Source organism: Eupeodes corollae, chromosome 3, assembly GCF_945859685.1.
Source record: "Eupeodes corollae chromosome 3, idEupCoro1.1, whole genome shotgun sequence".
NCBI classification, from domain to species: domain Eukaryota; kingdom Metazoa; phylum Arthropoda; class Insecta; order Diptera; family Syrphidae; genus Eupeodes; species Eupeodes corollae.
Window position 1 is genome coordinate 94,273,594 of NC_079149.1, and position 23,985 is coordinate 94,297,578.

Below are 23,985 nucleotides of genomic sequence, written 5' to 3' on the forward strand. Positions count from 1 at the left end.
CTATCATAATATACTCGTAGCAGCCCAATCAATTAATGCTAACTTCTTTGGTTTTTTGAGAAAAAAATCATAAGGTCATAAGGGATAGAAATGATTTCCATTGAACTTTGTATGCAATATATAGAGGAAAGCGCAAGAAAACAGATTTTAACTAACTTTTTTAACTAGCACGTATAAAACAAATATAGTATTGAAGTTTTTTTTTCTTGTAATGGTCTTAACTTGGGGAAAATGATTTCATGAAACGAAATTTTTTTTTGAAATTATGTAGGTACTTAGTATTTTATTAAATGGTTCATTTTATTAAATTGTTCAATAAATAGAATTAGTATAAAGATAAAACAAATTGCTTTTGGTGCACAAAAGACCTTATTTTTTTTCAATTTCTCTATATATCATGGATTTGTTTTGGAAGGAATAGAGTAAAAAAATTAGACCGCGTCGATCATACAAAATACTTTTTAAAGAAAAGAATTAAAATCATTTGAAATAATTTCAATGGTTACTTTATGGAATGCGTTTATTCATTTTCAGAGCCAGTACGCGGATTTTAATTAAACAATAATTTAAATAAAAGAAACTCATAAGTAAATGTATGTGCTTTATAACATAAAATAATACCTACATATATTTATTTAAGCATTTATTAACAGCAATATATCAAATTTCTAATTGAAAACAAAAATAAATGCGCTCATCAAATAAAAAAATGTAGTTGCTATCATGAACCGGGAATTCGTGCATCACAATCGGTGGGCAAATCGTTGAAAAATATTATTGATGTTAAATTTCTGGTTATCAGTGTTCAACACATGGTTTTTTAACAACACGTTGAAAATTATTAATCAATGACAACTAAGAACTGCACCGTTATTTGTACACATCTATGCTTAAGCCACAACAGCCAGGGCTGTTTTAAAGTACATGTGAGCCCATGGATCTTTCGATTATAACTTGTTTGACCTTTTCGAAAAATATTTGAATAAAAAGCTTTGGGCTTTCACTTCTACTGGGATTTTGTTGAAAAAATACTTTTTTTACAAACAAATTAAAAAGCTGTTCCGTATTCGCTATTTTATTTCGGTAGATCTTCTATTCTTTTTTCAATTAATTAAGTAAGTAAGTTTCTATTTCTTAGAGTAATAGGGGCCCTCGCCTCTCAATATTTTAAGTTGGTACCTACCTGATATGAAAGTAAAGTTTAAAAAAAATTAACGTTTGCTTAAGCTACAATTCATTTATCTTAAGCAACTACTGTCATTTGATCTGAAACTGTCGTGTGTAAAGTTAAATTTAGTGTTGTGTTAAAAAAGTGATAAGTTAAAAGTTAGAATGGACTTCTCATCTGATGACTGTGAAGCTGATCCCAGTTATTTTCCTAGCAGCAGTAAAAAATTAAAACGAATAAATCGTGAACCGATTGAAAAAGAAGCTAAAATAAGAAAACTGGACAGCAATTCAACTGTTCTACCCACTCAGGTACAAACTCCGCCATTGGAACAAGATTGTAGTTTAAGCCAAGTTAAATGTGAGCTCGGCACAATACTAGTTTGTGGGCAAACTTTTAGAGTTATTAAAAACGTGAGTTTTTCATTTCAATATATAGATATATAAATAGCATAGTGTAAAATAGTAAAATTAATTATAAAAATGGAAGGGAAGAAAATACATTGAAGGTTGTCGTATGTACATAGGTACTTTGGATTTAAAAATATTTTTTCTGTAAATCACTGCAATTTCATAAACAACTTAACTACTTACATCATTACAAAACCAAAGAAAGATGTTATTAATACGAGGACAGCAAAATATGTAATTCAAGACCATAATGTCAAAAATATCACTTTATCACTTAAACTTCTGAAAACAACACAACTATTGAAAATAATGTTGTTTTTTTTAATAAGACAAGTTATGCAATTGGGTGTGAAACTATTGTCCGTCCGTCTGTCTGTTAGCCTGTGTGTCCGTGCCTATAGAGGTTGTCCAAATGGGGGAAAGTAAGACTATGAATTTCAATAGTTTTAAAAATATTTGCATGGAAATTCAAAATTTAGATTAAAAAAACTAAAAACAAGATTTCAGACCGATTTTGTTCAAAATATTAAAATGAAATGCTAAATTTCCTTTTTGTGATCACTGCGTATATTAATTCTTAATTGAATTCAAAAAACCAAATGGTTTTATGTCTTCTAGTTTTTAAGAAAATAGAATATTACTAAGACTACTTTTTTATGAGATGTTTGTTTTTTCGCTTGCTTACATTATACACAGTGCTAGCACCCAGCATTACGGTGTATAAAAAGTGAAATATGTTTGGAGGCATGTTGACAAATAACCGTGTTTTAAATTGATTCTTTAATTTTTTTTTTTATTTTCAAAAAACATAACCCCAAGCCCAACCAATTATCCATGAGCCTGTTCATGCGACTCAGTCGTGATTTTTTTTTTGGTTTTGTTTAATGTAGTTAAGGTGTGTAAAAATGAATTTTGACTAAACAATAAATAGTGCACATAAATGGGTTTAATAGAATTAAAGCAAAATTTAAATAAAAGTTCTCATTGCATTGTTATGGTTTTCATTGAAATCCATGCACCCTCAACTCCGTTTTTATAGCGTTGTGATATGTATGTCATAAAAAAAATATTCTTACTCTCCTTTAGTTGAATGAGACTGATTTTCAGAGGAAAAGGAATGGAATTCTGGTTGAATGTAGCTTGTGTTCATCCAGATTAAAAGGTTGTGCGCAAATAAATTCAAATTTTATCCGTCACTTAAAACTAAAGCATATGGAAGCTTATAGAGCGCACGAACAAAAAAAAATGACACAAAATACTGCAAACGCTAATAATTCAAAACATGACCAGTTTAAAATTCTCGTAACACAAATGATCGCCGAAAATGTTTTACCCATTGCTTTTGTGGAAAGTCAGTCTTTCAGAAAAGTTATTAAATTTGCCAATCCTGATTTAAAAGTGATGAGCCGACCAACCGCTGTTAAAGTTATAGATGACATGTATTTATTAACAATGGAGAAAATCAAGAAAGTTTTTTCGAAGAGAGAATACTTTTGCACTACTGCGGATATATGGTCAACGAAGCATCGAAGTTTTTTCGGCTATACATGTCATTGGTTGGATGATTCTTTTCAAAGAAAATCTGTTGCCCTTGCTTGCAAACGTTTTTCTGGCTCACATACGTATGATCGTATAAACGATTTAATCCTTGAGATCCATGCTAAGTATGGTTTAAACTGCGAAAATGTGGTTGCAACAGTGACGGATAACGGTTCCAACTTTATAAAGGCCTTTAAAGAGTTTGGTGTAAAATCAAAATTAAGCGGTGAATTTGATGACGGCATAAACTATGAAAGTGATGATTCCGAAAATGAATCTTCTGAATTTCACAGTCAAAATGAAATTTTTGAAAATTCCCTCCCTAAACATATAAAGTGTGCCACTCATACGCTCAACCTCCTTGCCTCAACAGATTTTTCCCGGATTATTCGACAATACCCACAAATATTTACCAAGCACCAAAACGTAAGTTTGTATAAAACATTCACAGAACATTAATATTAGGTAGTTATTCAATTTAAATAATGTTTTAAAGATTATGCAAAAATGTTCAAATCTATGGAACAAAATCAACCGGCCAAAAAGTTCTGAGGAAATAATGGCGATCTTGGGCTCCCAACTGAAGTATCCGGTAATAACAAGGTGGAATTCACTCTACGATTCGATTGAGGACGTAATCAAACACAAATCCAAAATTAATGATTTGTGTAAAAAATTTGGTACCCAAAACATTTTTGATGTTGACTTTGAGTATCTGGAGGAATTCTTAATGCTGATGAAACCCGTAGCAGAGGCACTCGATTTTCTACAGAAAGAAAAGCAGATGCTGTATGGTTTTTTGTTGCCAACACTGGCAACAGTGCGCAATAAATTTAGAAAAATCAAAACCAGCAATGCACTGAAAGTAATTCCTGCGGATATGATTGGAAAATTTGAAGATGCTTTATTGGAAAGGTTTACTAATCACTTCAACCTAACTCCAGAAGTGCATGACGCCATTGTTGCATCCGTGCTCTGTCCTTCAATAAAACTGAAGTGGATTACAGCACTTAACCCAGACTTCAGAGAAATGAAAATTGTCGAAATTAGTTCTTTGGTCAGACAAAAGATTAACGCTGAAGTTAAAACAGCAACCATTCCTGAAGAGACTCCAGAGATATCATATTTTGATTTCTCTGCATCAGGTAAGAATTCTTTACCATATACAGCTGTTTTGATTTTGTTCAAACAAATATTTTATTTGCTTAACTTACAGATGCAATTGAAAACGGTTCAAACTGTAACTTCACGGGAGCGGGAGGGGATGAGTTTGACTCGTATCTGGCCCAAACGTCAACATCTTTCGAAATGTTGAACAAGTATCCCGCTTTGAAAAAAACCTTTCTCAGGTACAACACAGCACTTCCATCTTCAGCCGCTGTAGAAAGGCTGTTTTCATTTGCTGGAATGCTTAACGCTCCTCGACGTGGATCACTTTCAGACTCCAATTTTCAGAAATTGTTGATCTTGAAAGTGAATGGCGATTTTGAATAATTTTTGTTTTATATGTTATATGTTATGTTTATTTTGTAACATCAAGTTAAGCTGATTTTGGATTTTTTTAAAGATTTTTGTTATCTAATTATAAAGAAATGATTATTATTATTTATTTTTTTTTACATTATGACTTGATTTATCCTAGACAGTTTTTGTATGTTTCATGATATGAATTTGTGTGGTTATTTTGTTTTATTTCTTTTATGACTTTGAAAATAATTTGTTATTTTATTCATTTGTTTTATTTGGAAAAATGTTTTTAATTTTTGATTTGAAATATAAAATTTCGGTTAACAAACCTTCAAATTGAATAATTGTTCATGTGCTTTTTAAGGGAAAGGTGAACATTTATAACTATTAAGGGAGAGTAGTTGCTTGCAGATCATTACAGACAATGTAATATTTGTTTTTGTTTGTTGAGCCCTGAAGTCACCCTCAGGTCTCTTGTAAATGGGGTTTTTCAAGAACTTATATTAAGATCTGGGGACACCATGAAGTGGCCATTTAGTGGATTTATGTTTTTAGCTGGGTTACTTTGAGTTAAGGAGTAAGTTGAAAAACATTAATTATTTTATGCGAAAAAAGAAATATAACCAAACAATCAAAAATACAAACTTTTCAGGTTGTGTGTTTGTGAATAAATTGGTTATTCTTGCGTCTTTTTAAATAACTGAAAACCTCACACCGTTTTGACAATCAGGTCGTCAGTAAAACCTGGCTCAACCTTGGGCAAAATTCACCTCGTATAATTTCAGATGTGCTTGCTAAGAAACAACGGTTGTTGTCTTTATAACTGTAAATTTATAGTTGTTTGGCATTTTTCTTATAAATATTTTTGTTTGCGCCCGCATATATCTCTCACTTCTGAGCTTTCTTGTTATAATTTTGTTACTTTAGAGTTATATCGAAAGAAATAACAATGTTAGTGTCACTACTGGAAAATTTAGACCGTACACATTTTCAGATTAATTCAAATTTTGCGGAGTATATTAAAAGATGGCGCGTCAATGATCACCTACAAAAATATCAAATGTTTTTGGAACAGACAACCGAAATCAAAAAATCCCTGTTGATGATTTCATTTCAACAGTTCCAATTCCTTTCATTCGATATTAGTCGAATTATTGCCATCAAATTGGAACTTTGTGATAATCTTATCGCTACATGTCAAAAAATCATTTTTATATTACAAGAATATAGCTACGATTTTTATGATACGGACAATGAAAGTGATATTGTAGATTTAAGACAGTAAGTATAATTGGTATAAATTGATACTAAATGATTATAAATGTATGAATTGTAATACATTTTCTTACAGTGATTCCGATTATATGTATAGCAGTGACAGTGACACGTAGGATGTATAGCAGTGACAGAGACTTAAGGAGAATAATATGAAAATATTTTTTTGATTTATTTTGTAAAAATATGTTAAATAATTTACTTAGTTTGTGTTTATTAATGTAATTTTTTGTATCTTTTTTTTTATATAATTTATTTAATGAAAATAAATTTCGTAAATATATATGTATAAATGGATTTTTTTTAAATTTTGATAGACTTTGTATTTGTGAGGCTAACTACGAGTTCAATATGAATTTAATAATCAAAAGAGCAAAGTAAATGCTATAGTCTTAAGGAACCTGATGATAAACTATATAGATAGACTTAAAGCACTCAAAAGACTTCAAGCAATAAAAAGATTTAAAGCAGTAAAAAGACTTCAAAGCATTCAAATGACTGCATTACATTGAATGCAATCAAAAGACTTAATGAATGCAAAGAATGTAAAAGACTTTTAAAAGACTTACAAGAATGCAAGCAGTAAAAAGTAATGCATTCTTTTGACTTTAAGTCTTTTAACTGCTCTAAATGATTTATTTACAAAAGACTTCAAAATTAACTGGGAATTTGTTTTTGAAGCTAAAGTATTGCATTAAGCAATGTTAATGCATTCCCAAAATACAATTAAATGAATGGGACTTTTCGCGATGAAATACCAAATGATTGCATTCTTTTACAGCTCTGACAGATAGGTACCACAGAAATTATAGAGAACCCCGACCTAGACCCACTCGTAACTTTCATAAAAAATGCAGCTTGTCAAAAAAGGAAAAGTTGTTCGATAAAAAGTATTTGGCAGCAGAGAAATATTTCTTTTGCGTTCCTTAAGTTACTCAGAACATCAGAAAACATAAACTTTAAAGTCCTGTATGCATCTGTAAACAAAAATACAGAGAGCTTTGTAAGCTTAACAAATTAAATGTTGACCTCAGAAATTTTGAAAAAATAAACAAGGCTGAAAACGCAACTGATTTCTGGAAAGCAGTGCAGCACATTTTTGAGTCTTCATAAAATAACTGTAATATATTGCCTCAAATTCAATAAGCAACCATTTTATTAGCTGATGGAATTCTTGAATTTAACAATATTTTTGAGACGACCAACGCAATGCTCCCCTGAGTTTTCGATCAACAATAATCTTTCCCTTGTGTAAGAAAGGCAACCCTGAAAATCTAACAAACTACAGAGGCATTTCATCAAAACAATTTTTACAAAAAAAACGTGGCACGAGTGTGGGAAGGAAAACAACTTTTCGATGAGTTTCAGACCTCAATGGGAGTTAAGCAAGGATGCGTTTTAAGCGCGCTACTGTTCAGTCTATACATAAACGATATAACAAACTCAGTGCGAGGCGGTATAGTTCCATGTGGGAAATCCATTCCTGGTCTCATGTATGCTGATGAATAGTCCGAATCTGAAGACGAAATTTACCCTATGATTTATAGACGTCAGTGCTATTGCAAAGTTTTAGAAATATCAGTTTATGAAATGTTTATCAAAGTCCAAAATAAATAAATTTAGAAGCGGACCACGTAAAAATCTCCTAGTTGCGAATTACAAACAATCCTTGCATACAGACGAATTTACTGTTGACAACCTCCGCGAACGAATTAAGGACAACAAACTTCGAATATGCGGGGTAATTTTAGGTCCCTTAACAGATCACGTGCAGCAGAAGAATTATCGGAGGCCTTACACTGCTATAAAGCAGACATCACTGCTATCCAGTAAATATAATGGGATGGGCCTGGTAAAAAAAGAGGATGAAAAACTGCGATACTTACTATAGTGACTGCTACCAAGAAAACCGACAGCGATTATTTGGATGTGGTTTTGTCATTGGAGCCAGACTTAGGCTTGAGCTATAGGTGCCTCAATGAGCGCCTTATGACCATACGCATCAAGGCTAAATTCGGCGGCATAAGCCTCATATGCGCGCACACCCCCACAGAAGAGAAAGATGATAACACCAAAGATATGTTCTTCGAGCTCTTAGTCAAAACATATGAGCAGTGTCCTAGCTATGATTTTAAAATAGTCCTGGGCGATTTTAATGCCAAGCTAGGAAGGGAAGACATCTTTGGTGGAATAATATGGAAGAACAGCCTGCACGACAACAATTCCGACAACGGCTTCAGGCTCATAGATTTTGCTGCGGGCGAAGCGTCATGTTAGCCAGTACGCGTTTTCCACACCTCAACATCCACAAGGGAACTTGGACTTCTGCAGATCAATTTACTGAATCAAACGTGAACCAGATTGACCATATTGCGATCGACGCCAGACACGCTTCCAGCATCATGGAAGTCCGAACTTTTCGAGGAGCTTACATCGACTCGGACCACTACCTCGTTGTAGAGAAGGTAGCACTTCGGATTTCCAGACCCAAGGCAAAACAGGGAGGTGCTGGGAGAAGGTACAACGTCGAACGGCTACAATCTCCAGAGATCAGGTGAAACAAAATTCACAAAGGCATAAACCTAGAACCGAAAGCTTCTTAACATCATAGTGAAACCGCAGTCCATGCTGAGGATATGAAAGGACCACTTCTGCAGACTGTATAACGGCTACGACGAACCGAATTCCGCTGTCAGGCATTATGATCCATTCAGCATAGACGACGAAAGCCAACAATTCCGTCCTCCCGACTTAGACGAAGTAAAGATTGCCATATCTAAGCTGAAGTCGAATAAAGCCGCTGGAGTGGATGGCTTGAATGCTGAGCTCTTCAAAGCAGCTGGAGATAAGTTGGTTAGGAGCATGTACCAACTTATCTGTAAGATATGGTCGGAAGAAAGCATGCTCGATGAATGGAACCTCACTATTGTTTGCCCGATCCTGAAAAAAGGAGACCCTATAACCTGCACCAACTATAGAGGAATCGGTCTACTTAACATCGCCTATAAAATCTTCTCTGCCGTAATATGTGAACGTCTAAAGCCCATCGTCAACAACCTGATAGGTCATATCAGTGTGGTTTTCGACCAGGGAAGTCCACTGTCGATCAAATATTCACATTACGGAGGTCCCTGCCAAAATCCCAAGAATATTAAATGGACACCTAACATTTTTTTACAGATTTCAAGGCCGCATATGGCAGCATCTATAAGGACGAGCTGTATAGAGCCATGTGTAGTTTGTGCATCCCTGACAAACTCGTCTGTTTGTGCTGGATGACCATGGAGAATTCACGCTGCTTCATAAAGGTTGGAAACAACTTAACAGAACTTTTCGATGTCAAAAAAGGTTTTAGACAAGGTGATGCACTGTCATGTGATTTTTTTAACATCGTGCTTGAAAGAATAGTGCAGAGATCCCACGTCAACACTAGAGGCACTATCTTTCAATAGTCTGTCCAATTACTGGCATATGCTGATGACATTGACATAATCGCAAGAACTCAGCGTGATGTCAATGGAGCTTCTGTGAGTATTGAACTAGAGGCGGCAAAAAGGGGTTTAATAGTTAATGAGGTCTTGGTCAAAACGTCACCATCGACAGACGTAAATTTGAGGTAGTCAAGGACTTTGTCTACCTAGGCTATACTATAAACACAGAAAACAACACCAACGCTGAGATCAATCGAAGAATAACTCTTGCTAACCGCTGTTTCTTTGGGCTAAGAAAGCAATTGAGTAGCAAAGCCCTTTCAAGGGACCAAAGTGTCGCTATATAAGACCCTCATCATGACCGTCTTGCTATACAAGAAAAAAATGGATGAAAGCACCTAAGATCGTTTCGAGCGAAAAGAGGAGTGGAGGAGAAGATGGAACGACGAGCCGTATGGGATAACTAAGATGGCTGGGTAACGTATAGCGCATGGAAAGCAATGCTCTGGCCTGGAAAGTCTTCGAATGCAATAGGACAGCGTAGTAGAGGAAGACCGCGGATCAGGTAGCATGCACAAGTTTCAAGTGACCTCACCCAACTCGGAGTGCGAAACTGGAGACACCTAGCTAGAGACCGAAGTTTGGAGGTCGATGGAGAAGTTTGTTGGGTGAGGCCCTAGTTCACACAGGACTGTAGCGCCACCTTAAGTTACTAAGTAAGTAAGTGATATGGAAAGTTAATAAAATCCATTCAAGGTGAGAAATAGTTTCTTGATTTCATTGTCCTTCGAATTAGTTTCAATTATTTACAATGACGTTAATGCTTTTTAAATTACAATTTAATTGAAGCCGATATCTAATTAATCTCAAAATTCGCAAATTAAGATACGATATTTAATTTAAAATTTTATTTATGTTTTTAAAATAAATGCTTTCGAAACTATTTAATAGTTTTCAACTTAAAAAGAAATCAAAATCAATCACTCACCATTTACAATTTTCTTTTTAAGGATTAGTTTTCTTCTTATGTTCAAGCACTGAAATATGTTCTTATTTTAATTTAAACCACATTTATTTTAATACTTTACATTAATTTTTTATAACAAATTCATTTCAATTTTGTTTAATATGTATTCATTTATTCTTTGCCCCACTTTAATTTTCTTAAATGATTTTACATCTATAATATTATTTCTTATCAGTTTTTTTTATTTTTATGTAACAATTTTTGCACCTTACTTTATTTTTTACTATTTTTTGTGTATACATATATTTTTTTCACTTTAAATACGCGCGTTGCGCGGAACAAATCTACAATTAGAACTATCCCAAGAAAGGAGAGAGACAAGACTGGACAATGGAACTGGAGTACTGGACTACGATTGCGCTGATTTCTTTGTTCTCTTCTATTAATCTGGTGGTATTCGTATTCTCGATCTCGACTTTCTGTCTCGGCAGAATCTTCTTGCTCTTACTCAGAGATTATATGCAAAGGACAAAGCTTAGAGCTTAGTCCAAGAGCATATGACTTAACACTCTGTTTAGTCTATTTAGTATTGAGAGAAACGTTTTGCAATGGGAGAAAATGAAATGGGTAATTGGGTTAGTGAAGGTTATGAAAGTCTTTTGTTTCGTAAAAAATCGGGTTAGAAAAAAGAAACATATATAAACTTGGTAGAAGAAACAAAACAAATATATAAGCAGGTGAAATTTTAGTGGGTGGTAAGAGAATCAAATATAGATTTGAATAGTTTTTTTTCTCTTAAGTTGTTTAATTTTTGTATTGATTCAAGCTGTCAAGTCAAAAAATGACAAAATGCAAGGGTTTAATATTTTCCATACTTATTATTTTAATAAAAACCTTTCATTCGTGTTTTTTTTTATAACAGAAATTGATGCTTTGGAGTTTTTGAAATACACTTTCTTGAAAAAAATTTAAAATATTAAACATTTTAAGTTATTTTTTAAGGCATGAAATTACTAAAACTTTTACTTTTTTAATGAAATTTTTATTGTATCGGAAAATTGAAAAAAAGAAAGATTCAAGGCCACAATTATCCGGTCTTTTGCAGAAAACTTTTACTTAAAAAAATCACCCACGCAAATTTTTTGAGAGACCTTTCTGCAGAATAGCAAAATTTATTTGAAGTCGATACCTCCATGAGCTATGGACGAAAATTTACTTAAGTTAACACTATTGTTATCTCTTAAATTGGTATTCAGGAAGCGGTAGTGAAGCCCTTATATCCACAGAATTGACCTTTCAGGCAAGAGCAATAATATTAGTTCCATTTAACAATCTTCATTGTTGCCCATAAATAAGTAAGTATCAATAATAATACATTTTGGAACTTACATGAAGGGATTGAATACGTCTACGTAAAAGCTATTATATCACTATGGAGGCAGGCAGGTCCTCCAGGCCATTTGCTCTATGAATCTTACGTGTGAAAGTTCCAACAGAAAAATTAAAACTAGCTTGGTCTGATTACTCTCAGATAGTTCTATACCAGCTTAAGGTCTGAGACTGTGATTGTGTTACATGACATGATGTAAGAGGATAGTAAGCTGTCCTCTCCGAAAAAAAAACTAAGATCTCAGACTGGTCGAAATAGTAAAAAATGTTCCTATATATACTTACTTACATACTTACTTAAGGTGACGCTACAGCCCGGGCGAACCTGTGCCTCAACCAACATGCGTCTTCAGCTAGTTCGGTCCCTAGCTAGCTGTCTCCAGTTTCGAACGCCAAGTTGCTTGAGGCCTTTACCCACCTGAGTGCGCCACCTGAGTCACGGTCTTCTTCTACTGCGCCGTCCCTCGGGATTGGATTTGAAGACCTTCTGGGCTGGAGCGCTGATGTCCATCCGCTCTACATGACCTAGCCATCTAAGCCGTTGGACTTTAATTCTGCTCACTAGGTTAGTGTCGCTGTACAGCCCGTCGTCATATCTTCTCCTCCATTCTCCATCTATGCGTCCGAAGAATTTTTCTCTCGAAACATCCTAAGACGCTCTCATCTTTCTTTGACAGGGTCCAGGCCTCAGCGCCATAAATGAGAACAGGGATGATGAGTGTCTTATAGATGGTGATTTTACATGCTCGAGAGAGGACTTTACTTCTCAATTGCCTTCTAAGTAAAAAGAAGCAGCTATTTGCAAGAGTTAATTTTCGTTTGATTTCAGCGCTGGTGTCGTTGTCTGCATTAATAGCGGTGCCTAGGTAGACAAAGTCCTAAACTACCTCAAAGTTATAGCTGTCCATGGTGACGTTTTGTCCAAGACGTCGTCGTTCAGTGTCCTTTTTTGATGACAGCATATACTTGGTCTTGCCCTCATTGACCACTAAACCCATCTTCACTGACATCACGCTTTGATCTTCCAATTATGTCAATATCATCTACGTATCCGAGTAATTGGATGGATCTTTGGAAGATTGTGCCTCTAGTGTTGACGGTTGAGTTTTGCTCAATTCTTTCCAGAACGATGTTGAAGAAGTCGCATGACAGTGCATCGCCTCGTCTAAAACCTTTGGTCGAAAGTGGACTTTCCTGGTCTGAAGCCACACTGATAAGGACCAATCAGGTTGTTGACGAATGGCTTCAGACGTTCACATAATACGGCAGAGAGTATCTTCTATGCAATGTTAAGGAGACCGATGCATCTGTAGTTGGCGCAGTTAAGAGGGTCTCCTTTCTTATGCATCGGGCACACTATGCTGAGATTCCACTCATCGGGCATGCTTTCTTCCGACCATATTTTGCAGATGAGTTAGTGCATGCTCCGTACTAAGTCATTGCCTGCTGCTTTGAATAGTTCGGCAGCGATGCCGTCAGCTCCAGCAGCTTTGTTTGACTTAGATATAGCTATCTTCACTTCGTCAAGGTCAGGTAGGCGGAATCGTTGATCTGCGTCGCCGATGTAGAGTGGTTCTGTTTCCCGTACAGCGGAGTTCGGTTCGTCATCGCCGTTATATAATTTGGAGAAGTTATCTTTCCACATTCTCAGCATCGACTGCGGTTCTACTACGATGTTCCCCTGATCGTCTTCACAGGCTTCTGTTCGTGGGTGGTACTCTTGGGAGGTTTTTTATACCTCTTGGTAAAATTTACGAACCTCATTCCTGTTGTGACATCCCACTATCTCCTCGATCGCGCGCTTCTCATGCTATCTTTTTTTCTATCTAAGAAGTCGGTGTTCCTCTCTCATCTTCTGCTCGTAGAGCTCGCGAGCAGCTCTTGTCCTTTTGTGTAGCGCCGTTTTGTATGCCTCTTGTTTCGCTGCGTGCGCTTGCCGACATTCGTCGTCAAACCAGGGGTTTCGCTGTGGTGGCCGTGTGAAACCTAGAACTTCAGAGGAGGCATCTCTGATGGCTGCAAGGCAATGTTGCCACTGGTTTTCAATGCTTAACGCAGGAAGCATAGGACTCCTTAAGAGGTTATTAGAGACTCGATCGGAAAAGGACATGGCAGTCTCTTGCGATTGTAGCCGTCTGACGTCGAATCTTCTCACAGTTCTTCCTTGTTTTTGCTTGGATCGGGATATCCGTAGCCGTACCTTGGCTACAACGAGGTAGTGGTCCGATTCAATGTTGGAATCTCGGAATGCTCGGATATCCTGGATACTGGAGAAGTGTCGTGCTTCGATCGCAATGTGGTCAATTTGGTTGACGGTTGATTGATCAGGAGACTTCCATGTCCCCTTGTGGATATTGAGATGCGTGAACTAGCTACCAGAACGCCTCGCCCCGCAGCGAAATCGACCAGCCTGAATCCGTTGTCGGAGGTAGTGTCTTCTACTGTCTTCTCTTCCTAGCTTGGCATTAAAATCTCCTAAGACAATTTTAATGTCATAACCAGGGCACTACTCATATGTCTTGTCCAAGAGCTCGAAGAATATGTCTTTGCTGTCTTCATCTTTCTTCTCTGTTCGGACATGCGCGCATATTAGGCCTATGTTGGATGCGGATTGTCGTGATGCTCTCGCTCACACTGTTGAAACTCAAGACTTTTTGCCTGAGTCTAGTTCCAACAACAAAGAGCCACCCAAATAGACGCTGTCTTTGTTCTCGGTAGAAGTCGCCGTAGCATATATCGCAGTCTTTTTGTTTGCGTTTGCCCGGTCTATCCCATCGCACTTCTTGGATGGCTGTAATATCTGCCTTGCAGCAGTTTAGGGATTCCGCTAATTGTTCGACTACGCGCGGTCTGTTAAGGGACCTAACATTCCACGTACATATCCAAAGTTCGTTGTCCTTATTTCGTTTGCGTGGGTTGTCAACAATGAATCCGTCCGTATCCGAGGCTTCTTGGTGCTTCGAAACTAAAGGTATTTTTTACGTGGCCAGGAAGTCACCCCCACGGCACAACCCCCAACCTGGAGGTCCAAATCATTAGTATAACTCCAAGGAAGGGGAGCCAGATAAACTGCTCCTTACAGGCCTGGACTCCGAATATGTCAAAGAAGCCCTATAAGGTGTTCACTAAGTAGTTCAACCTTACTGGAACTGTAGACGCCACCGTTGATTCCATCTCGAGAATTCGTCCTCTGCCGCCTGGATAAGGAGAGGTGCCTTAGTGGAAATACCTCTCCCCCTCAACTTTCCACTAGGGTTGGAACCCAATCTCCAGTTGAGGTACTTGGAATCACGGGTAGGTGAGAACAGCAGTTGATAGACAGAGGTGGCGCTTGTGTCCTCTTGAATGCACATGTCTACCATTTGAACATCCTTCCTATATATAAACCCTCTTAAATCATACCACACTAAGGCCTATTGGATCGGGAAACAAAATACCCATTATCCTGAAAATAATATTTTGAAATTTTATTAACTAAGTGTTGTACTTACTTCAAGTCATCCTTACTGGTACCTAGCAACTATTTCAAAAACATACTCAATAAGCTATATTTTGAAATTTTATTAATGTCCTTAATAAACTACAAAATAAATATAAATAAATACATATAATTAAATTATTTTATGAGTATTTTTTTTATTTTATTTAATTTTCTTTTTAATAATAAACATTTTTAATTTCTCTAAATTTTATCCATAAATAATGATCAATCTCAATCTATTCTTTTATAAGTATTTCATTGATATTAACTATAAAATTAATAATTTTTGTTAAAAAATCTTTTTCATTGGTTATTTCGCTGTAAAAAACTAACTTTATATAATTTGAAATATCTAATATTAAAACTTTTCAACATTTTCTCTATTTTTAAAACAAAAAAAGAATGATCAAAGCATTTAACAAGGAATATAAATATAATATAATTTTTTATTTTATAAAATCAGGCTTAAAATTACAATTTCGACAAAAGTTATTATTATCTATTATATAAATATTATTTAAAATTGCAGTCACGATAATTGCTTGTATGGCAACACTTCTTTTTTCTTCTTCTTTTTTATTGAGTATATAAGAATATTAAAAATAAAAATATTGATAAATTAAAATTCTTAAAAATTAATAATTTCATAATTTGAATAAATTCTATTAAATACATAAAAAAGTAAGTATTTTTGTTTTTACTTAATATCTGCCAAAATTTCAAGCCTACTTGATGATTCCTCACCAGCGAGACCGTCAGCATCTTGGGGTCCTGCAGATGTCAATTTTTCCACATCAATAAGTTCCGCATGCTCATTGATTGGAACTCCCTGATCAGCCATTATGTCGTTTATAGCTATGTCATTTGACAAATCAACCGGTACACTCTCGTACGCATCGATTTCGTTTGTCAAAATATTCTTGTCATCCAGACTAACGATGTTAATGCCACCCCACTCGGATTCCAAGCCTTCGTTCTTGGAAATGTCACTCCTCTCGTTCTCGTCCTCTGACTCTTTTTCTTCGTTGTCGTCTTCCTCATCTGAAGATGAGACATCTTCGCGCAATGAATGCTTCTCTTGATTGTATGGCTTTTGTGTAGCTTCTTCAATGGTCTCGTCCTCCTTATCCTCGTCAGCGTCAACATCAGCAACAACATCAGCTTGAGCCTCATCGACCATCTTTTCAACTTCGTCGGCAAAACGTTCCTCGTCAGCGTCAGCCATTGATAACTTCTCCCCAACCGAATCCACTAAAGCTTGCATCTGTTTCTTGGCGATGACTTCTTGGAGTTCTTGTCGTTTTTCCAACAGCTCCTCAAGTTCCTCGACAGCATCTTCGGCACTCTGATTTACGACGATTGATTCATTAATTTCGTCGTTACTATCGTCCTTCTTTCCATCAGTTTCATCCTCCTCCGCTTCTGACGAGGACGTCGCAGACGACGACGATAACTTGATGCCTTCCTCATTAACATTTTCTGCATCCACGAGCTCTGAGAGCTGTTCGCTTTTTATTGTATTGCCAGCAAGATCTGGAGTATCCTCGCCTTCCAGGGTGGCTACAACATCAACATCAACGTTCAATCCTTCAGTGGGGGATAGGGCCAGGGTGTCCTCTTGAAGTTCATCACGCTTGACAGGACTGTCAGTGTCGATGGCGTTGTTGTCCAATGATGGCAGACCGGTGTCCAACATTTCTGTGGTAATTGCTTCTGTGGTAATCTGTGTTTGTGTGTGTGTTTTTATTTTGTAGTGTGCGTGTGCGTGTGGAGGAGTGCAAAAAGGACAATAATTTGTTGTGCGTGTGTTGATATGAGGATAAGTGCGTGAAATTGGAAAAGAAAAATTGGTAATTTTTAATTTTGTTTGTTTTTAAAAATTTTATCACATAAGAAGAAAACGATGGTAAAAAAAATTAAAAAAAAAAAAAAACGGAAAATGGAAAACACCATAAAGGACACCGTCGTCGTCGGGAAGGACTCTCAGGCAGAAGGTATGACATGCGGTTGGATAGCCTTGTTTATAGCTTGGTTAATTTAATGCTTGACAACTTTACTGTCAGTGCGTTGCGTTGGCGGCGGCCGCGGGGCGGCGGAGCAGTGTGGCCGTAATTATGATCGAGTTAATTAGCGCGTGTATATGAGCTTGATGGGTTTATTATTATGTTTTTATTTTTTTTTCATGCAATTTTTCGACAATCACCGTGAAGAAAATGATAAAAATGAAATGAAAGTAAAATTAAATAAAAACAAGGCAAACTTTTAATCCATCAATCTGCCAATGTTGTATACTCACCAAAAACGAAAGATATAGGTTTTTTTATGAACTCGCTCTTGGGAGTATCTTTACAATTGATTTATTAAACGCGAATGATTAATTCAATCCTTAAGATTGTATCTTTTATACATAGCTCTGGAATTGAGCTTGAATCATTTCGAAATGTTGCAAGCTTTTCTTAGAGAAACACAACCCCCACTATTTTCCTCTAGAAAAAATGACGCAAACACCAACGATGATGATGATACATTGTATCTGGAATTTTGTGTATGTTGCTAGAGCGTGATTAATATTTTAAATATATCAAATGTTGTTGTTGTTGAGTCGCCAAGTTTATGATGTCACCTTCGAAGCGTGTATGCGATCAGAATTAAAGTTTATTTATTCTTCAAAAGCTTTTGTTATTAATTTTTGTCGCTTTTTTTTCAGTATAATTTTGATGGAATTCTGAGGAAAGTTGGATGTTTCATGCGGAAGTGAGAAATAGAAGAATTATTGAGGGTGCAATAAGATTGATTGTATCCGTCCCAAACCAGGTGGGTATGTGTTTGTGACAGAGTTAGAGAACAGAAGGTATCAAATTTAGAAGCTTTGTTTATAGATACCTCATTTATAAAGATAGATTTAGAAAAATCAGGTAAGAGCTGGAGTTTGTTTTGATACTGAGTCACGTATTTCTGTATCATATTTTTTGCCCGGAATAGAAATATCAGTGTCGTTTTTACGCATTTTCATACATTTTATTTAATATGATAATGAGGGATTCCCTCTGATAATTTGTTTTTTAGTGATTGGAATTTTAATGTGGAGACTATTTAAATGGTCATTTATAAATCGGTTTGTTCATAAAAAAAACTGTATGAACTAAGTTCGTCAGATATAAATAAAATAACTTGTACCTATAGTTTGGAAGTTGTGTTGCATTTTAAAGTTTTCTTTTCAGCAACAGATTGGAAAATGCTATTTTCTTCTTAACGACAAGTTTATTAATATAAAAACTAATTAGAAAACTATATATAAGAACAATAAATTAATAGATTTTAATAACTTAAGTCTCCTTAATTTATACGATTGCAAATTTTATTTCGGATTGTTTGTAGAACAATAGCACAACAAAAATTTCTGAGGTTTGAAGTTAATACAAATTCCAATGAAAGTTGTAAAATAATTAACAATAGTTAAGTCATTTTCCAATATTTAACATTTTGTAAGAAGGGGGATGTTCAAATTGTAGACATGTGCTTTCAAGAGGACACAAGCGTCCACAGGTTTTTCTCAAAACCCACCTCTGTCTATCAACTCCTACTCTCACCTCCCCACGGCGAACATCGGGTGCCTAGTACCTCAACTGAAGATTGTGTTCCAAACCCAGTGGAAAGTTGTTGGGGGCAGCAAACGAGAGAGGGCGGGGAGAAGTGTTTCCAGGCGGCACCTCTCCTTATCCAGGCGGCAGCGGACGAATTCTCGAGATAGAATCAACGGTGGCGTCTACAGTTCCAGTAAGGTCGAACTACTTAGTGAACACCTTATAGGACTTCTTCTACTTATTCGGAGCCCAGGCCTGTAAGGAGTGGTTTATCCGGCTACCCTTCCTTGGAGTTATACTAAGGATCTGGCCCTACAGGTTGGGGGTTGCGCCGTCCGGGTGACTTCCTGGCCACGTAAAAAATACATTTAGTTTCGAAGCACCAACAAGCCTCGGATACGGACGGATTAACTGTTGACAACCCACGCAAACGAAATAAGGACAACGAACTTAGGATATGTACGTGGTCCCTTAACAGATCACGTGCAGCCGAACAATTAGCGGAAGCCCTAAACTGCTGCAAGGCAGATATTACAGCCATCCAAGAAGTGCGATGGGATGGACCGGGCAAACGCAAACTAAAAGACTGCGATATCTACTACGGTGACCGCTACCGAGAACAAAGACAGCGTCTATTTGGGTGTGGATTTGTTGTTGGAACTAGACGCAGGCGCATCACGACAATCCGCATCAAGGCTAAATTCGCCATCATAAGCCTAATATGAGCGCATACCCCAACAGAGGAGAAATATGAAGACACCAAAGACATATTCTTCGAGCTCTTGTACAAGACATATGAGCAGTGCCCTGGCTATGAGGTTAAAAGTGTCTTAGGAGATTTAAATGCCAAGCTAGGAAGAGAAGACTTCTTCGGGAGATACAGCCTGCACGACACCACCTCCGACAACGGATTCAGGCTGGTCGATTTCGCTGCGGGGCGAGACGTACTGGTAGCTAGTACGCAGTTCACGCATCTCAATATCCACAAGGGGACATGGAAATCTCCTGATCAATCAACCGTCAACCAGATTGACCACATTGCGATCGAAGCACGACACTTCTCCAGTATCCAGGATATCCGAACATTCCGAGAGGCCAACATTGACTAGGACCACTACCTCGTTGTAGCCAAGGTACGGCTACACATATCCCGATCCAAGCCAAAACAAGGAAGTACTGTGAGAAGATTCGACGTTAGACGGCTACAATCGCAAGAGACTGCCATGTCCTTTTCCGATCGAGTCTCTACTAAACTCTTAAGGATTCTCATGCTGCCTACATTAAGCATTGAAAATCAGTAGCACCATTACCTTGCAGCCATCAGAGATGCCGCCTCTGAAGTGCTAGGTTTCACACGGCCACCACAGCGAAAACCTTGGTTTGACGACAAATGCCGGCAAGCGCACGCAGCGAAACAAGAGGCATACAAAACGGCGCTGCACAAAAGGACTAGAGCTGCTCGCGAGCTCTACGAGCAGAAGAGGAGAGAGGAACACCGGCTTCTTAGATGGAAAAAAAGAGAGCATGAGAAGCGCGTGATCGAGGAGATAGAGGGATGTCACAACAGGAATGAGGTTCGTAAATTTTACCAAAAGGTAAAAAAAGCCTCCCAAGGGTACCAGCCACGAACCGAAGCCTGTAAAGACGATCAGGGGAACATCGTAGTAGAACCGCAGTCGATGCTGAGGATATGGAAAGATCACTTCCCCAAATTATATAACGGCGATGACGAACCGAATTCCGCTGTAAGGGAGATAGAACCACTCAACCTCGGCGACGCAGATCAACAATTCCGCCTACCTGACCTTGACGAAGTGAAGATAGCTATATCTAAACTTAAGTCAAACAAAACTGCTGGAGCTGACGGCATCGCTGCCGAACTATTCCAAGCAGCAGGCGATGACTTGGTACAGAGCATGCACCAACTCATCTGCAAAATATGGTCGGAAGAAAGCATGCCCGATGAGTGGAATCTCAGCATAGTGTGCCCGATACATAAGAAAGGAGACCCTTTAAACTGCGCCAACTACAGAGGCATCAGTCTCCTTAACATTGCGTATAAGATCCTCTCCGCCGTATTATGTGAACGTCTGAAGCCATTCGGCAACAACCTGATTGGTCCTTACCAGTGTGGCTTCAGACCAGGAAAGTCCACTATCGACCAAATATTCACACTACGGCAGATCTTGGAAAAAACCCAGGAGCTTCAAATCGATACCCACCATCTCTTTATCGATTTTAAAGCCGCGTATGACAGCATCTATAGGGAAGAGCTCTACCGAGCAATGTCTAGTTTTGCTATCCCTGTCAAACTTATCCGTTTGTGCAGAATGACGATGGAGAATGCACGCTGCTCTATCAAGGTCGGAAAAGATCTTACCGATGCATTTGATGTCAAAAAAGGTTTTAGACAAGGCGATGCACTGTCATGGGACTTCTTCAACATCGTTCTGGAAAGAATTGCGCAAAACTCAACCATAAACACAAGAGGCACAATCTTCCAAAGGTCCATCCAATTACTCGGATACGCAGATGATATTGACATAATTGGAAGATCAAGGCTTGATATCATTGGAGCGTTTTTGAGCATTGCGACGGAAGCGAAGAAGATGGGTTTAGTGGTCAATGAGGGCAAGACCAAGTATATGCTGTCATAAAAAAAGGACACTGAACGACGACGTCTTGGACAAAACGTCACCATGGACAGCTATAACTTTTAGGTAGTTGAGGACTTTGTCTACCTAGGCACCGCAGTTAACACAGACAACGACACCAGCGCTGAAATCAAACGAAAATTAACTCTTGCAAATAGCTGCTTCTTTTTACTTAGAAGGCAATTGAGAAGTAAAGTCCTCTCTCGAGCATCTAAAATCACCATCTATAAGACACTCATCATCCCGGTTCTCATTTATGGCGCTGAGGCCTGGACCCTGTCAAAAAAAGATGGGAGCGTCTTAGGATGCTTCGAGAGAAAAATTCTTTGGGTGATTTTTGGTCCCGTACGCATAGATGGAGAATGGAGGAGAAGATATAACGACGAACTGTACGGGCTGTACAGCGACACTGACTTAGTTAGCAGAAAGTCCAACGGCTTAGATGGCTAGGTCATGTAGAGCGGATGGACATGAACGCTCCAGCCCGGAAGGTCTTCGAATCCAATCCCAAGGGACGGCGCAGTAGAGGAAGACCGCGACTCAGGTGGCGCACCCAGGTGGGAGAGGACCTCAACCAACTTGGCGTGCGAAACTGGAGACAGCTGGCTAGGGACCGAGCTGGCTGGAGACTCATGTTGGTTGAGGCCCAGGTCCACCGCGGACTGTAGCGCCACCTTAAGTAAGTAAGTAAGAAGGGGTCAATTTATAGCCAAATTCGAAAGGGCAGATTTTTTAGACAGTATCAAAGAGACAGACAGAAGCTTTACAGTGTATGAAAATTTAATATGTCTTAATGCAAGAAGAGAGAAGGATATTCGTTGCAGAATTTCTTAAAGTTTTGACCAAAATTAACTAAGATTTACTCAATAAATCAGTGTTTTTTTCGAATTTATTTTCAAAAACTTCGCAGAAACTTAGTGGATCTCAAAATTTGTTAAACAAGATATGTGGACAAAGATCGAAAAAAAGCTTAAAATGAATCCAAATTGTTCCTATCCATTCAAGTTTACTGTAACTTTGTTAGAAAATTATTGTTAATTTTCCGATTTGCCAAGTTGAAAATTTTGATATTTCTCTACGTTTCAAGGTCCTAGGGAGTCGTAGGTTCGCGACGTTTTTTTTCGTCGTCCATAGCTCGAGAACCATAAGAAATATCGACAGTATCGAATGTGAAACCAAACAAATACATTAAGTGCAGTTTTAATGTCAATTTTTAACCATTCCTATAATTTGTATACATAATTTGAATAAAAACAAAAATGTGTCTATGTATTTAATTGCTACCCATGAACATACTTTATACATGTAAAATTTTTGTCAATGTTCGCAATTTAAAAACACCTTTTTGTAAATTTTAAAGGTTATTAATCTAGATATGAATTTAGAACGAATGAGGATTCTTAGAAAAAAAAAACATTTATTTTGGATCATGAATATGAATTTACTAGAAAGCTGGTGCTTTTTTTGCAGACACCGGTGAAATATGTAGTCGTTCATCTCTTTCCTAAAAATGTACTTATAACTACTATCGACAGCACTGTGCTGAAAGCAGTAAAGCAGTCAAAATCTCTTAGGAGAACAGTGATATTTCAGGAGCAAACAATTTTGCGAAGAATGTTCAGAAAGGTAAACAGAAAAGAAAATAAAATTAAAGAAAAGAGAAGAAAAGAAATGAAATGAAACGAACAATGAAACTGGCAGATGTTTGAACATAATTCAAAGCAAAAACAAAATATACCCTATTTGTCCGCATGAGCGCCTGATGCATTGAATAGAATTTATTTTCTATAGGTGGCTCCGTGGAGGATCTCCTTTTTGTTTTCGTTGCTTATTTTGAAAAAAGAATTACCTATTTACATTATAACTTGCTTGCTTTCATGTTCGCCTGCTAAATGAAATCAATTTTTGTACATTTTTCAAGAAGTAAATTTTCTCAAGTATTATATATATTGGTATCCAACTCTGGAACTGAGCGTTTTTGTTTTTAATTTGTAGCTGTAACCGTTCCCCTCTTTATTGGTAGGGTGACCATAATCGATTTTATTTGATGTACCAGTTGATCATGTTTTAATGTATGTACATATATTTTGTTTTTATTCCTGCCATAGTATGTGTTGAGTCAATGGTTGTTTTTTTTTATTTTCTACTTTTGCTTTCCACCAATATTAATACTAACACTGAGAAAGATTTAGAAGAGTAAGTATGATAACTTCTTGATCTTCTAGAGAAAGTTCAAGTTAAAGAAAATTGTAGGCAAGTACTGTTTTTTTTTTTATTTTGTTATTATAAGGGTAATAAAAAGTCAAGATGAGCAATAAATCATTAGCTTTTTTCAACAAAAATACATTTTGTTTGTATTTAAATTATTTCGTTCTTATACAATGAAACAATGTCCCTACAACAAGCACCCTTTTCAATTTCGTACTTTTCCACCTTTAAATCATATACAAATCTTTGACGTTACGTTAATGAGACTTAAGTCAGAAAATGGTAACATAGTCTCAATGAACTTAAAACCTTAATATCGAAACAAATGTGAATTTTTCTATCCTATGGTCTAAATACTAAACTAATACAATATTTAGCAGATGTTCTGGAATCAAGTTGTAAGTATTTTTAC

The 23,985-nt window shown here is 36.9% G+C and overlaps 2 protein-coding genes across 2 annotated transcripts; one reads left to right on the plus strand and one right to left on the minus strand.

Annotated features, from left to right (window-relative positions):
* The first annotated feature begins 366 nt into the window (after window positions 1–366).
* LOC129952713 (uncharacterized) lies at window positions 367–6,601 on the plus strand. The gene is made up of 2 exons (XM_056065503.1): window positions 367–4,262; window positions 4,334–6,601. The coding sequence occupies exons 1-2, from the start codon at window positions 3,617–3,619 to the stop codon at window positions 4,609–4,611; spliced, it is 924 nt and encodes a 307-aa protein (XP_055921478.1). The 5' UTR covers window positions 367–3,616; the 3' UTR covers window positions 4,612–6,601.
* An 8,940-nt stretch (window positions 6,602–15,541) lies between these two features.
* On the minus strand, window positions 15,542–17,604 carry LOC129951383 (coiled-coil domain-containing protein 1-like). Its single transcript, XM_056063502.1, has 2 exons — window positions 17,424–17,604; window positions 15,542–16,850 (listed from the first exon to the last, which is right to left on the minus strand). The coding sequence occupies exon 2, from the start codon at window positions 16,821–16,823 to the stop codon at window positions 15,825–15,827; it is 999 nt and encodes a 332-aa protein (XP_055919477.1). The 5' UTR covers window positions 16,824–16,850; window positions 17,424–17,604; the 3' UTR covers window positions 15,542–15,824.
* Between the last annotated feature and the right edge of the window lie 6,381 nt (window positions 17,605–23,985).